The 16,195-nt window shown below is 46.0% G+C and overlaps 1 protein-coding gene across 2 annotated transcripts in view; it reads left to right on the top strand.

Annotated features, from left to right (window-relative positions):
- Window positions 1-2,781: 2,781 nt before the first annotated feature.
- The window catches only part of VCAN (versican), a 104,613-nt gene continuing 91,199 nt past the window's right edge, over window positions 2,782-16,195 (top strand). For both annotated transcript variants that reach the window (XM_026035948.1, XM_026035954.1), the window contains exons 1-2: window positions 2,782-3,179; window positions 12,019-12,094. In XM_026035948.1, coding sequence (XP_025891733.1) covers window positions 12,025-12,094 — 70 coding nt within the window. In that variant the 5' untranslated portion in view covers window positions 2,782-3,179; window positions 12,019-12,024. The remainder of the gene's footprint in view (window positions 3,180-12,018; window positions 12,095-16,195) is intronic.

Genomic DNA, 16,195 nt, shown 5'->3' with positions numbered 1-16,195 from the left:
CACGCAGCGCCCAGGCGGGTCCCGCGGGGCGCCCGCGGGAGGGCAGGGGGAGGAGGAGGAGGAGGAGGAGGAGGAAGAGGAGGAGGAGGAGGGGGAACGAGGCGGTTTCGGCAGCCTGCGCTTTCTTCCCCTCGCTATGAATGAACGTCTGCCCGTCCGGGTCCCATCAGGGCTCCGGTGCTTGGGGTGGGGGCAGGACTTTTCTTTAGAAATCATCGCTTTTCTCTCCCGTGGTGGAAAAATAAAAAGGAGATAGAAGAGAGCACACCTGAGGCTGTTCCGCACTTCGTTAGCTCTGTGGTTTAACCTGTCATTGCTTCTTGGCAGTGCCCCTTGGCAAAGATAGAGTAATGCCCTTCAACCCCTGCCAAATCCTACTGGTACCCATCTCCCAGCATCTCCTTTCCCTCCACGGGGGTTGGCAGGAGCAGCCCTCTTTCTGAAACCTCAGACTCAGGGGGTGCCCCAGTGTGGGGGGGCCTTCCCCACCTTGGCTATTCCTGTCTGCTCCTGTTGTGTCCAGAGCTATGAGGAAAAGCTCGTGCCCCAGCCTAYGGGTGCTAGCTCTGCAAGGGAATTAAGATCTCCCCAGGGATAGAGAGAGAAGGAATTCAATGACTTTTCTTTCCTTCCTTAGCCAGGAGCAAATAACTTAATCTTCAGTGGCTTTATGTCAAGAGGTAATGGAGGAGCTAGACCAGGGCCCTGGCTTCTATTTTGACYGTTAAAAGCTGGAAAGATGTGAAGGGTGGCAGAAATGGAGGGGACATCTGAACTAACATCAGTTTGACCTTGATGCCTGATCATTTAGGAGTTCCTCATTCATTCTGCAGAGCTCCTGGAGGTTGGCTTGGGCAGGTGAAGAAAAACAGGGCTATTGTGTACACCCTGCTCCCCTCTTCTGTAGCCTAGGATGGTGGTAGGAGGTTTATCACATTGTCCAAGAGCTGCAGGAAAGGGAATGGGCTATGGCCATGGCACTGACACAAAGGAGAGGAGCCAACCAAGAGAGCTGCAAACCATGCATGTGTCTTCAAAGGATTTGGCCTGTGGCCCACAGACCTATGGTGAGAGGGAGCAGTAGCCTATACGTGCGTAGCGCACAGTTCCTTATGTTATGGAGAGCGGGGAGGTGGAGRGCTGTTCTGAACCAATGCTGAAGAAATCCAAAGTTCAATTTTCTCCCTTAATCACAACATTGTGCAGAGGAAGTGCGCATGGCCTCAGCAGGAAGGGTGGCTAGGCAGGGAGGGCCAGGCTCACATGGGGGAAGCAAAGAGCAGCTATGCCCTTCCCACCCCCCATGGCTCAAAAATGAACTGTAATGCTTTTGTGTGAAACTTCTTGCGTTAAAAAAGCCTCAAAATATGCAGTTCTTTATAGCACACATTTTAAAGCATCAAGTTACATTTCTGTCAACTCTTTCACGGCATGATGTTTCAGGATTTAAAAAGCCTGCCGGCTGATGTTCAGCAGCTCCAGGCTGCTTGCAAAGGGGCTGAACATGATGATTCGGACCCACAACAAGTGGAACCTGAGGGGCCAGTGCTGAGGGGCTGCTGTGGCCAAATATAGCCTTTACTCACATAGGAGAAGGGATTAGCCACTTCTTAAAGCCCATGGTAGTGAGTAATTATGGATTTACCCTATTTAAGGAGGAAAGAGCAACAAGCCAAATCTCTGGAGGCGAGATAAGGATTTGATCCTCGCAGTCCTACTCAGACAGTTGTGATCTTAGCGAAGCCCCCAGGTCTCTGTCTCCCCCTGCTTGGCCACAGTCTCTTCCACCTCTCACTTCTCCAGCTTGGCACTGAGGACTGTGTTGGGAAATGCTTTGGGCTTGTTTCAAACTCTCTGTCAGCAAAACTCCAGGGATACAGGAGCCGGAAAAATAATAGCGAGAGGCACTGAAGGAAACCCCCTCCTGCATCTTCCTAGCGTTAGCGCCTGGGGCTGCCAGAAACGTGCCCAGATCAGACACACCTATTTCTTCAGGCTTCTCTTTGCTGGGCCTGGATTTACACCTTCTGGAGGGGAGGAGAATGTGGTGCGTGCTCCTCTGGGAGTGAACGTGCCAGGGCACAGCTGCTTGCCAGGATTTTCTGCCTTTTGAAGGGTGCCTCTGTCACACAGCAGGATAGGTACATCTTGGGAAAGGAGTTGCATGTGAAATAGGGGTCGAGCTTTAATCGGTGAGAGTCCTCTGTAGAAGGGTGGGTTAGAGTTCTGCTCATGACTTCATCTCCATGGGTTTTGGATGCAAGCACAGCCTCTAATCTCAATAAAAAAAGAAAAGCGGCTGGAGATGCGTAAAGCTAGGGTGGAGAAGCTTGGCTCGGGAGGCTGTAGATGTGAGACTGCCTGTGAATTGGCACAGTCGGAGGAAGTTTGGAACAATTACCAATATATTCTTTTATTACAACCTCCGCTGAGATTGGGGGAGGCAAAGAGAAGGRAAAAAAAAARAARAAAAAAAAAAAGAGGATTTCAGACCCAGTCACTTTCCCCATTTAGCTGGCCTTGGGAGCCAGAGCAGAGGAGGTCTCTTCATTCTCTTCCCAGTTAATTATTTAATTAGGGAACAATGTTTCTTTCACACTTTCCCGAGGGCTGATGCCTGCGCGCCGAGCGGCGCAGCCTGAGCCGCTCTCCGCCGCTGCCGAAGCGCGGCTCTTGCGCCGCTCCCGGAACGGAACCGGGACCGGGACCAGGGCCGGGGCCGGGCCGGGGGGCGGCAGCGGCGGGGCCGGGGGCGGTCGCGCTGCTCCCCCCGCGCCGGGCAGGCGCTGGGGGCTCTCCTGCGCCGAGCAGCTGTGGGAGCTCTGCAATTGCAAGGAGGCTCTTGAAGAGCCTCTGAACCCTCCTCTCCCCGAGCCAGCGCCCCTCCTCTGCAGCGCTGACGGTACAACGATATAATAATGATGGGTGGCGGAGGCTCGCATTTGAACTTGCAGGCGAGCTCCTTTTGACCACAACTCAGCGCAGGAGCCCGGAGTCAGGTGCTCGCCCGTGGGGAGGGAGGGGAGAGCGAGCTCTGGGAGAAGGGGAGACCCGGAACCAGCATCTCCTCCCAGCACTAACAAGGGGATTTACTCTTTCATGCGGCCACTGGGATCTCTGGACTAGCCTAGAACCACGTTGTGATTTTTTGCAATCTCTGCAGTACACTACCTTTTAAGGTAACTATACTCTTTTAATGCATTTTTTTTTCCTTAGCAGTAGGCACCTATTGTAAGATTTTTAGATTTAAAGTGATTTGCTGTTGGTACCTGTCAAGACAAAGAGTTGAACTGCAGACCTTCAGGGGGAGATAATGAATATCAATGACTGGGGAATTTAAGCAACCTGGGTAAGTTCAACAACACGCGGGGAGGGAAAGGAGAAAGGATTCTCTGGGATCTACAAGAATCCCGTTGTGCAAAGAGGAGAACAAAGAAAACTAGGAAATAGAAGACTTCGGGGGTGGAAGTGCTGACAGAAGTCTTGGTATTGGTTGTTTGAATGGATGGTGGGAAGGTAGAGCTGCACCTTGGCGTGCGACAGGGCTCAGGAGGGAGAAAGGAAGCAGCTATTTTGTATGGGTATTAAACGCACAAAAGCACTGTGAAAACGTGTAGCAGGAGCTGCAGGAACCTTTTTTTTTTTTTTTTTTTTTTTTTTCCCTCCTTCTCTTCTTCCCCTTCTTCTCTCTTTTCTTCCCTCCTTCCTTCCTTTCCACTTTCCCTCCTTTTCTCCTCCCCGGTGTTCCTGGAAAGCTGTTTCCAGGGCAGACCCAAGCGGTGGGGCTGCGAGCTTCAGACAAGCATCGCTCCAGAGGAGACAGAAAGCGGGAGTCCTTTGAGCCACATTTTCATGCTAAAAGGGGGGGTGGGCGAGGAGGAGGAGGATCACAAGGTCAGTGGAGCAAAACGCCCCCCTCTTACACCCTCGGGCAGCTTCTCGGGGGGACACTGCCTTCCCCCCTCCCTCACTCCTTGGGGTCCCTCCTTTGTGTTACAAAGAAAGTGAGAGCATCGTGAAAGGAACCAGGGAGTTTCGGCGGCGGGAAAAGGAGAGGGAAGGAGGAGGAGGAGGAAAAAAAAAAAAAAAAAAAAGGCGGCAGGAGCCCCTTCGTCGGAGGAGCCCGAGCCGCTTCGGCGGCCCCGACCTAACTTGGTCGCACAAAGGGGTGCGGGGCCGCCGGGCTGCCCGCGTCGTCCCGCGGCTGCCTAGGGAGCCTCCCGCCCGCCCGCCGGGCGCGCAAGGTCTGGGCAAGGGGGAGTGTGTGTGTGTGTGTGTGTGTGGGGGGGGGCTTCCCTTTTGTTGCAAAGAAGTGTCAGGGGCGCGCTTTATCCGTTCGCGATTGAAACGTGTTGCAGAAATTTAACCCGGGACGGGGAGACTTTAAATTTTCTTTTTCTTTCTTTTGTGGGGAGGGAGAGGAAAAAAAAAAAAAAAAAAAGACCGAAAGGAAGGAGTTTCATTCCAAAAAATGAGTAAGACTTGGCAGATGTGAAACAAAGTCGAGTCAAATATAGGGATGGGTGGCTTTTACTGTGAAGCTTGTTGCCGGAGAGGGGAAAAGAAGTCGGTAGCTATAATGTGAGGATGTATATGTATGTAATATAGATATATAGTCCTGCTAAGGAAGCGTGTTCTCGGGCTGCTGGGGAGTCTCGGAGCGGGGCAGCGCGCGGAGGTTCCCCGCGCGCACGGGCGGGCTCCGGCGCCGCAACTCGCGCGCCTCCAGCCTGCGACTTATTACTCAAGCGGACCGAAAAACGTGCCCAGATTGCCGTAAATGTCAGGGTGTGGGACGCGCGCCTCGATACAATGCAAACGGGAGGGGAAAAACCGATGTCATCGCTGGAAGAGGTGGCCCCGCGGAGGCAGCTGCTGCAGGAGCGCCGCGCGCCGGGGCCGGCGCGGGGGTTTCCGCGGGGCTTGCGCGGGGCTTGCGCGGGGGTTTCCGCGGGGCTTGCGCGCGGGCGGAGCGGCGCGGCCGCCGCCCCCCGCGCGCTGTCGAGGAACGGCGCGGCGGGCGGAGCCCGGGCGCCCCCTGCCGGCGGCGGGAGGTCGCGCTGCGCCCCCCGGGCCCAGGCCGGCTGAGGGAGCGGCGGGGCCCCTCGGGCCGCTCCTGCTGGCCGGGGGGAGGCAGGACCCCAGTCCATGGGCATGAAGGAGAAAGCGACCCTGATGTGGGCACACAGGATATGTGGGGCACAGCCAGGGGATGCAGGGCTCCGGCGAGGGTTGCAGGGCCTGTGGGTGGACTTAGGGGATCCTGGGCTCAGCCTCAGCCCCTTCGCTGAGGAGCACCTGAAGGGGATATGGCATCTGTGAAGGATGCAGGGGCCAACCAAGGGGCTTGGGGCCAATGGAAGAGTCCAGTCTAGGGTGCAGGACATGTAGGGGGGTGTGGAGCCCAACCAAGGGAGCATGGGGGCAGCACTGATGGTGAATGAACTGGGACTTGCATGTGGCAGCACATATTGGTACTCCCCAGCCCTTAGTTTTCAGGCATCATGTTGCTCCTGGGATCCTCTGCCAGCAGCCCCATGAAACTTGTGTTTTGGAGAGCAAGATGCAAGTAGATGCCTGCAGTATATAATGTGCTGGGTGTTAACTGCAGATGAGGCTGGGGGCTAYGGGTACAGACCACCTCTGAGGCTTCGCTTGACTGCTGTCATGCAGGGCTGGACTCTGCTCCCATGTGTGCTCCGCTGGCTGCAGGACTGGTGGTAGCACGTGAGGCAGTGAAGTTACTACATGCACTGCGAGGCTGCATGTGGTGCTCTTCTGAACATGTCACAACCATTTCTAATTAATGAGGGATATACCTGACAGTTACAATAACACTTATACAAGACAGAGGGAAAAAAACCCTAATCTTTCAGCTAAGTTAGTTGAAGTCCTTTGTAGAGACAGAAGAACAACCATGCTAATGTCTTCAATATGTGTTGCGTAAGTAACTCTTCGCAAATGTCCTTGCATGTGTATTGTGTGTATGTGTTTATTCAAGAGCTTTAAGGTCCCTGCCCAYAGTGCAAATATAATGAGGCCTACTGGCCTCAGAGCACTGAAGCTGGAAACATCTATCAGACGTGCTGATGACCTCACTGGTCTCRCACTGAGCCCTTTGCTCCTAGGGTAGTTGTGGCTTGTGGCCTGTGGATTGTAAATGCCCCAAGCTGTGTTTCASTTGCAGTTACGTGCATGCAGCATGTGCAGCTGCATCAGTACTCCCTGGATTCACCTGCTGCATGCTTGGCCAGGAGAGTGCTCTAGTGCTTTGCTTGATAGCTGTAGGGATGGTGTTTCCAGTCCTACAAAGTGGATGAATGGAAGAAAAGCAGTGAGGGACCTGCACTGCTTTTACCCTTTCTTGGGACAAGAGCTCTGATACTTTCTGCTCTTTCACAGTTTTTCTTTTCATTTCCCTCCTGCTGTTATTCTCATGTTCCTCTTGCCATCATCGCCACAGCACTGACAGGTGAGAGGGTGATGGGATGGGGAGAGGAAGTGCGGGAATGACCAGAAGCAGCTCAGTGGGAGACAGGAGGATGGGGCTTGTGCCACAGGCAGAGTTGGGACAGGCACAGGGTGTGGGTGACCTGCAGGCACGTAGGGTTGGGGACCCTGCTGCAGGCTCTACCTGAGGCGCTTTTCTATTGTGTCCCTCTGAGGTGAGGCTGCTTCCCCATCCAGAGCTGCTTCTGGCATAAATTAGAGCTGGCCGGGAGAGGGGGATGTTCTAGCACAGCAGCTTCCCTGCAGCTGCCAGAGCGAGCGAGGGTTGCCAGAACATGCTGTGCTCTGGTCACTCTCCCATCTGCACCCTTGCTCATGCTTGGGACTGGAGACAGCGCTGCTGGCCTGTTAGRCTCCAGCACCAGAGGACTCCCGCAGACCCTGCTGGTGCTGGAGGTGGTGAGGAGAGGTTGTGGCAGAGCCCCGCAGCACCTCCATGGCCTCGTGCCCTATCGCAGGAGGCAGCTTTGCAGTTGCCAGTGATGAATCAGATACAGGCCAAGCCAACCAAGTGGCAACGCAGTGGGCTAATTAATCACATGGCAGAAACGTGGTGAAATGGGCTAAGTTAATTAAACAGAATTTATGGTTAAGTTAATAAATGTGAGCAATTAACAGTCAGCTGGCACAAAAGGATGAAAGGGTGGTAAAAGAAAATGCAGACTCTATGTGTTTGGGAAAGTACAGAAGCTGTGAAAGTTTCAACCGGAGCTCAGAAGGCAGCGAGAGAAGTGCTACATCTGGGATAGGTCAACTCCAGCCTGCCTGGTTTTCACTGGAAGGTTGAGTAATTTACTGTTTTACCCATTAGTAGGAACAGTGACCTTAATTCACTTCTCTAGTGCCAGATTCTCTTTGGGATATTATTTTTTCTGTGTTACTATGAACCTTAAATTTACTGTATAGAAAGGGGGGGGGGGAGGGAAATGGGCAGAGTCCTTTTTTTCTTTTTTTTTTTTTAAATGTTCATAAGCAATGTATCCAACTTTCACAACATAACTGTAGGATATGTTGCTATGTCATCTCTCTATGGCCTGAAAAGTTCCATCCTCTTATGACAGTGTCACCTCTATGACAGTAGCTAATTTCTTACTTTCTCAGCTTCAAGAGAAAAGATTTTGGACAGTGGATCCTACAAGGATAATTCACTTTCTTAACCTGGAATTTCTAAAAGGAGAGGAGAGAGACGTGATACTCTCCCATCTGGTTATATTAAAATTGCATTGGTATGATATCAAGCCTTCATCGTAAATTAAACACAAGCTGGAATGTGATCAGAACTTATTGCTCATACAAATTCTTGCTTAGCTACTACTTTTGTAAGGCAAAGCAGCACTGCCTGTAAAAATAGGAGCTACGCTCTCTTCCCCCAAAAGAACATATTTTCCTCCTTACTGTTACCTTTCAAAGATGTGAAGTTTATAAGGAACTTGGCATCTTTCAATTAAAAGACACTGTGCCCAGTATAGATCTGTTTGCATGTAGTAGCTCCTAGTAAACTAGATCAGTCCAGTTGGAAACTAGCCAACCGGCAACCCAAGTTTGACCACATAAAGTAAGATTTTTATTTTATTTTGTTTTAATAGATGGTGGAAATTAAACACTTACTCAAGTCTTGTAGTCCTGAGTTGGCAGGATTTCGTTATAGTGTCCATAGTGTTACAACTTTTTCTTATTCTAGGCATAGTCACACCAAGTGGAAAAAAAAAGCATGTGGAAAAAGGTGTGGTTAGAAAACTTTTGGCTAATTACTGACTGTGGACTGAGCAGAGTCCTCTGTAAACTGTTGAGTGCAGGGACGGGAAACACCAACCAGCATTACAGCAGGGATTTCAATTATTTTTCAGAACATTGCAAGGCAGCAGTGTCAGCTGCAGTCTGGGTTGGTCAGTGCTGGGAGAAGAGATGGGAGTAGTGACATTGGGCMAGTAATTAAAGTGGCCTGGAAGTGTGGGCAGCACTGACTGGGGCTGGGGAATGTAAACAGTCTTGCCTGTAACTCCTAAAGAATATTGTTGATACTAGATGTGAAGAATTTTACTTTCCAATTCTAGACCAGACTGCCCTTTGAGGTCATGTTAGATAGTGCTGATTTTATCCATGTGCTGCCGTTTCGGCAGGGACACTGGGATAAAGGCATGTCTYGTTCTGGCTGCTGTAGTGGAACAGCACTTTGTAACCCGCAAGTGTTTGCTGGATCCCAGTGAGGACTAGAATGTGAAAATCCTCATGCTTGAGTGTTGCCTGGGAGTCATACCCAAGGACCTAAGGGGTGAGGATTGAGCCAACATCTTTCATTACTTGAAAGAGCCTCAGAATAGAGAAGATAAAGAAGCCATGGATATTCTCTTGTGTACTGGTGGCTGATATCAGCTAAGCTCCAGCAGCCATAGGATGTCTTGGAAATTAGCCTTCCACAGTTGTTCTRTTTTCACATGCTGCTATTGTATTTTCTTGATGTTTAGTGCCTGGAAAGCTACTGCTRGCTTCTTCAGGTAGTTTCTCAAATTACACTTGGAGTTCAGTGTACACTTGTGACATTGAACTTGGAGTACACTTGTGTGTGTGCGTGCTAACTGTAGTGGAACGGGAAGATGAGGTCCTGCTTTGAGCCCAAGGGCAGCTGGAGCTGTTGGCTCTCTCGGCCCCTGTATGCAGTAGGATTGATGGAATTATCTAGATGTGGAACCAGCTGCACCATCTCTGAGTGTGAAGGACTGCCTTCACACTCAGGACTGCGTGTCAGTGTATGGTGAGTACGTAGCTACTGCTTGTCTGAACCTGCACTAGAGCCTTGGATTACCAGTCAGTGCGTGGTAGTTCTGAACAGGTTGATCTCATATTCAGGAGTGCCTCATTTAAGAGACAATCTGAGGTGTCTTTAACAATAAAAAATAAAATAAAAAAAAAAAAAAAAAAAAAAAAAACTTTCAACAGTTAGAGGATAGATCCTGGATTATCACGGCTTGTTCAAGAGTGCATTCTTGCCAAGCACCAGTTAGGTAGAAGCATTTTCACACCAGCTTGTGCTGACACTCACTTTTGCCACCTTTGTGAGTAAGGTGAAAAGTAAAAGGTCATCAAGTAATCCTTGTCCTTCAGGATTAGGATTCAGGATTCAGTACATTAGAAGCTATTAACTTGAGACCTCCAAAGAGACTATTGATACTTCCTTAGCCTTCCTATCCCTATTTGACTTGAAAACCTATTGGCTTTCTTCTTCCTGAAGGAAATGCTGTGGAACAGGAGATATAGAGCATCATGCAAATTACACTGTTTAGGTGCAGCATGTCAATCTCCAAGGGGAAAAAAAATATTCTTTTTCTCTGTGAACTTTTAATCCTTGTTTGGGAAACCAAGGTTGCCTTCTGGGGGAGGAGGGAGATAAGAGTTTGGGAAAAAATGAAAAGCTGAGCTTATAAACAATTTGTTCTTGACTATTTTGTTTTGTTTAGCTGTTGTTTAGCTGTTGATGAGCCAGTGGGTGACACATAGGAACCATATGGACAGAATATCTCAGAAGAAGGTCTGGAGCCACAGTGCTCTCATCAAGGCCAGAACTTTAGCATTGTCTTGAAGGCAGGTCAACAATTTGCTGTGTTTGAGGGCAGAAAATTCTGCAGCTCTTGTTTTTGTGCCTTCTTTAGAGTGGTTGTGTTGCTGGAGGAGCTAATTTATAGTAATTTCTGTGTTTGATATTTCACAGGGGTTTCAGGATAGGAGGGCAGCTTGAAGTGCCTTCTGGTTTGTGCACATGTGTAGACTTRAACTGACCTCTTATTTCCTGAAATGTCATGTGGTAAGGGGGGGGTCATTTAATGAGTATCTAAGCAAACCCAACTGCTGTGTTTGAAAAGTGGTCTGCTACGTTCAAATGGACTATGATGTCTGCAGCCTTTTCTTTTTTTTTTTTTCCCCTTGTGTGCAACCTTTCCACTTCTGACAATCCCATTCCCTCATGAATTTCTGAGTACTACAATCGCTGTCTAGATTTTTAGTTAGTTAAGTGGATGATTTGTTTTATCCATGTTTAGCCTTGCTTGTGTAAGTAGGGGAAACATGAAACATCATTTGGGTGTTGTTGGAGGAAATGCATTAGTCCTCAAAAAATATTAGAGGAGACTAGGACTCAACCTGAATTAAGTCCAAGATGTCAGTTCTTGTTTAGGATTTGGTCATAAAAAGTGCAAATTCTACGGAGCTGATGTTGCAAAAATGAGATATCACATCATACTCTCTGGACTCTGGAATGACTGAAGCAAAGATGGGGCGTCTTTGGCAAACTGTGCWCAGCTGCATGGGAAGCAGCTGGGCTCCTTCCCCACACGCCCTGGGAGAAGGTTTCAGCATATAGCCAACTCTGGCCCTCATCATGTAAGGGAATGAAGCACTCTTGGGTTTGCAGTAATTTCGAATGGGAATTCTGAACTGTTATGTTAGAGCTGGGATGCTTTCATGTTAGAGATTGCCTCATTTCAAAGGCTTAGTTGAAGATATTTTGCATCCTTTCTGAGTCATTCAGCTATTACAGGATAGACCTGAATTGGCATAGACTCTCGGGAAGTTTGGGCTATAGCCCAAGGCTGTGTAGGGCCCTCTCTTGAGGTTGGATGCATCACCAGTTTTCTGAGGATGTTGCTCTGTATTCGTGTAGCTGCCATGTTCAATATAATCTGTGAAGTTTTGTGGATATGTTAGTTATTGTTTTAGCCCTAGAATATGATGTGGAAATATGAAAGCATTAACATGCTAATGTATAAAATTCTAAAATATGTAATACAAGTTTTATAGTTATAACATAGATATGTATCTAGTAAATCTCAGTTCCAGGATTGCTAATAGCAGTTAAACTGTAATGTCTTGGGTTTGGAAATAAGTGTCAGTTTGGGGTACTAGCTGAAGCAAGGAGCCCAAGTAGTGTATTTTGACAGCAGTACTGGGAAATCTGCAATTTTTGTGATGATAAAACCTTTTCAACAGCAGTGTTTCACGAACTGTTGCTGAGAGCTATTTCTTATGAYTGATAGATATAGGATACGTGGAAGAGAGACCATTACAAAGCCATTATCATAGCTGGTACTTATGGGAATTGTAATGCTTTTTTAGTGCACCACTTAAATTTTCGTATTAGCTCACATTCAATGCATTAACTAGGAATTGGAATAAAAATTACAATATGCTATTATGGACAGTTTTCAAYTGTAGAATGTCAGCCTCAGAAGTGAGGAGCACACATAAAGGGGACTAAGTCTGAATATTTAGAATCTGTAATCTGAAATTCATTATGGATCTCTMTTAAATAGGTCCAAATTGTCATTATAACAAATCTCCACCATAAAATGTATGGCAAGGTCTTGAAAACAGGAAGTCCTTGGGCAACGTGTTTGCAGATTTGAAGCATCATGAATGGATTCTAATATCAATGACTATTATTAGGGTACTGAATTATAGCGCTTGACAAGACATGGTGGAAGGCATCTCACTAACTCATTTTTTCTCTATCTGTAGGTCAAGATGTTGTTAAGTATAAAAAGTATCTTGTGGATGTGCTCTACATTAGTTGTAACACATATGCTTCCTAAAGGTAAGTCTCTCACATACAGAATTATTTATTTAAATTTAATTTTACAGGCAGTGAAAAGCATCATGGTCCAATTTTTTGGTGCAAATCTCCTGATCTCCCAGGATCCAGGAGATTTGGTTTCTGGTCTTGTCTCTGCTACTATTTTCTGCAGTGTGGTGTATCCAACTTTGCTTTTATATTTTCCTTTTTGTTTTACTAATATACATAAAGGACTCTGTGGTGGGTATCGTTCTTCAATATCTGTATGCATCCATCTAATGTCTCATTAGTGCTTAAGTGATGCTGTAGGTCAAATAATGAAATGCCATTGGATTACAATGTGTAAAGTAAATTTGATCTCTTATTTTTCAAGAATAGAATTTTAATTCTGTAATACGAGTTTGTGAAGTGCTTGACCTGTTGGTCAGATGAGTCTCATACCTTCATTTTTCCATGGACCAAGGAGGAGCTCTGCTCCAAGAGATGAGGAGAGGGCTGTCAGGAGGGGTAACTGAAGTTCCCATGGAAGGGGTTTGCCCTCTGCTACAGTCTGGCACTGTGGAGGAGGCAAGGAGTGGTGCTTGTGGCRTGGCTCCCAGGCGCAAGAGCAGATGCCTGGGACTGAGTTAGCCAGGCTGATGAATGAAATGGGGGTGTCCCAAGGCTATGGAACAGGCTGGAACAGGCTGCCCAGGGAGGTTGTGGAGTCTCCTMCTCTGGAGGTCTTCAAAACCTGCCTGGATGCCACCCTGTGCCAYMTGCTGTAGGTGTCCCTTCTTGAGCAGGAAGGTTGGACTAGATGATSTCTAGAGGTCCCTGCCAACCTTAACCATTCTGGTTCYTCCCACCTTGCAGTCTGATCCCAGTGTACATAGATCACTCACGTACATCATGTCACAGCACTCGTTTGGATTTATAGGACACTTGCTCTTCCATAGTTCCTGCTCTCTGTATTCTGGAGTGGGCAGTGTCAGCCCTCTTGTTGATGGGGGCAGACCTCTGTGGTTTGAATGGTCTTCCATTTAATATACTTCCACTCAGTATACTTCCATATTGAGAAGGGGCAGGTCCCGGGCTTTTGGGCCTGGAGTGTATTAAGGTAGATGCAGGTGTTAGGCCTTTGTGATAAGGAGGATCATTTCTATTGTGACATACSTAAAATCTTATGTTTACTTAGGGTATAACTTCATGGACACTGTCATCTCACAGACACTTTACCATTAGACAAGATAATACTTTTCTATCCGGTAGTGCTGTTTTTTAATGCTTTCCTTTGCACTGACACTAGTATTTATGTAGGTATACAGTCAGCTAGGTCRGGTGTCTGAAAGACAATCTGTCTTTTTTTAAAGGTTACTCTTTACATAGATTAGATCTCTGATCTGCCTCTCCACCTTGTGCAAATATTARCGTTGGCATTAGGGAACTGGGAATTCATCACTGAAAATAGGGTAAAGTGGGGCTGAGCCTTGTAGTGGTAGAATATTAGTCTGCACCTCTAGATAGTCCCTGATTTACTCTGCCTTTCATCACCTCTAAAATGGCTCATGTGGTCTCCAGAGTGAAATTTTTAGTACGTAGGTAAGTTTGCATGAACATCTGGGTTTGAGGTTCTCTCAAATAGTAGCCCAGGTTCTGACTAGTCCTTGTTTGYCTGGATCTTTGAGAAGGAATGTGGAAAGAGCCTCTGGTCCTAGGAATATGTGGTGAAGATTGTGGCTTTTATTTTCAAAGTTAGGGGCTGCTCTTTTGGCAGATTCTTAAACATGCTCAAAGCATGGATGAAGAGAACAAAGATTGTAAAATATTTTAAAAATACATATATAGATTGCTTCATATCCTTTTATTTTCACAAATACTAGTTAGTTTGTGTATTGCTGGGTTTGAGCATGAAAGCATGAATGTTACAGGATCACTGTAAGCTTTTCCGATGCATCTGGCTTCTTTAACTGTAAAAAAAACCAAAACAAAACAAAACAAAAAAACAACAACAACAACAAAAAAAACCCCAACCCCCCCCCTCCTATCTTTGTGTTTAGAAGAGTTGGACAAGGATTTCTGAAGCTTCAGCTTTCTTCTTTTTAAATCTCAATTGGAATACAGACCTGAGGCCTTGAAATCTTTCCTGAAACAAATTTCCACATCTCCATTTTCCAGGTGGATTTGGTAACCTCACATGTTTTATTTAAATAGTCTTTTGAATATGATGCATAGCAATATTGCCTTTCCAAAGTTTTCAGGTAAAATAATTCTGAAAAATTTAAAATTTTCCTTCAAGAGTCATACGGAAAGTTTGTCAAAATTGACACATGTAATAAAAATTAAAGGTTAAGCTTTGAGCTGTCATTTTCTTCTGAGAAAATGCTATGCTGGAAACTTTCTAAGCATCTGTAGTATTTGGTGCCTAACCTATTTCCCAAGCAACTTATTTCCTCCCCCTCCGCCCCCGCCAAGTTCCTCCTCAAAAGGCTTTATTTGGGTGTTTCAATTGAGTCCTGTCTCACCCATCCTGCCTCAACACACTGTTTTTGAGTGTAAATCCTGGAATCCAAAAGTTTAATAATAGTTATAACAATTTTAGCTTTATTTAGAGCAGGGTTATAAGCATGCAACATTTTATGCGTTCACTGTCCTTGTTTCCACCCATCTATGAGAGCAGTCACATTCATAAATACCTAACATATTTGCATTGTATACTCATTAGACTTTATACAACTGTATAAGAATATTTTTTCCCCGAATGCAAATTAAGAATGCTCTTGGGAATGCTCTTGAAGACTTTAAATTCCCAGGGGAGAGATTTGTCATGAGGGCAGCAGGAAATTGAGCATAAGCCTCTGGGATCACAGAATCACCCCTTCGCAGGACCTGCAATGTTTGCTTTGCTATACATGAAGGATTAATGACAGAAGTTAATGAACAAGACTTACACCTACTGCTAGCTTGATATTTACTCACTTTGAACTAGCTGATATTAGGATATTGCAGTTTATAAGTTGGCCTTGGTGATTGTGCCCAGTATTGGCATTTACCTTTTAAGTATCTATTTGTCATGCCATGAAAGCCCTGTAATCCAAAAAAGAAGARAGATCTCCTAAATTGCACTATATGGTATATTTCCAAGTTGTGTGTGCATATGTTGTGTATAAATGCACAGCAGGTTATCTTATGTTGCATATGCATGCGTACATGCATAAAATACATGTATGCACGTATGATGTTTGCATGCATGTGTGTACACATGTTACATTGAGTTCTGCAGCTGGGATTTATGTTTGCCTGGCTGCCTGTGTTTTACTTGCAGAGTCTGAAAGTAATTTATTCTTCATTACTTTATACTTTCTTCAGTTACTCTGCTTGCTCAGGCACATCTCCTGGTAAAAACTTGGAGAGGATTTTTTTGGATGTCAGTCTGTTATCTGCACTGTCAAAGTCCTATACAAGTTTGTGCAAGCAATGCATTCATTTTAATTAATTTTTCACCAAAAGATTTAGGGTTAATGAATAGACTTCTGAAGTTCAGTTTTAATAGTCAGATTTGCAGAACACACAAGTTCACTGATACTTTCTATGGTTACTGACAGGTAGGTCTATAGCATGTATCTTAGGTAGGCTGTTGATGAACTCAAAAAGGAGATTTAAATGTTCTTGTCTTGCAAATTTGGCTTAAAATTACGATGTTTTACTCTTTTAAACCTGTGGTTTTGTCTGCTTATTTGGTAATAGCAATCTGTTTGGTTAAGATTAATTTTGTAGCAAAATTGTTCTTCTAAACACTGTCACCTCCTGTAAGGGCAAATCCTTTCTTTTGGATTTAGACTTTTTAATCTTCTGTAAAACTGGTATTGTGGTTTAGTGTGAAGTGTGGTTTAGCGTGAAGAACTTAAAAGTTCTGTAGTTCTTTAAATTTCTATTTCAAGAAGTTTGCAACTTTTACAGTAATATATATGTACATATATATACAAAAAGAATACCTGGGAAAGAGACTCTGTCTTCAAGCAAGAAGTAGGTTTGTAGTTTGTCTTACTTCTGAAGAAAGCTGTCAAGCCATACCTCATTCTAAGATGAGCTGACTTTACAACCCCAAAAATAAGACTAGAAGGACCTAAGGCAGTTTGGTTA

The sequence above is a fragment of the Nothoprocta perdicaria genome, unplaced genomic scaffold (genome assembly GCF_003342845.1).
Source record: "Nothoprocta perdicaria isolate Ctin4 unplaced genomic scaffold, notPer1 scaffold_1, whole genome shotgun sequence".
Lineage (NCBI taxonomy): Eukaryota > Metazoa > Chordata > Aves > Tinamiformes > Tinamidae > Nothoprocta > Nothoprocta perdicaria.
Note: the sequence above shows the minus strand (reverse complement) of the source record. Positions and strands in the feature narration are given on the sequence as shown.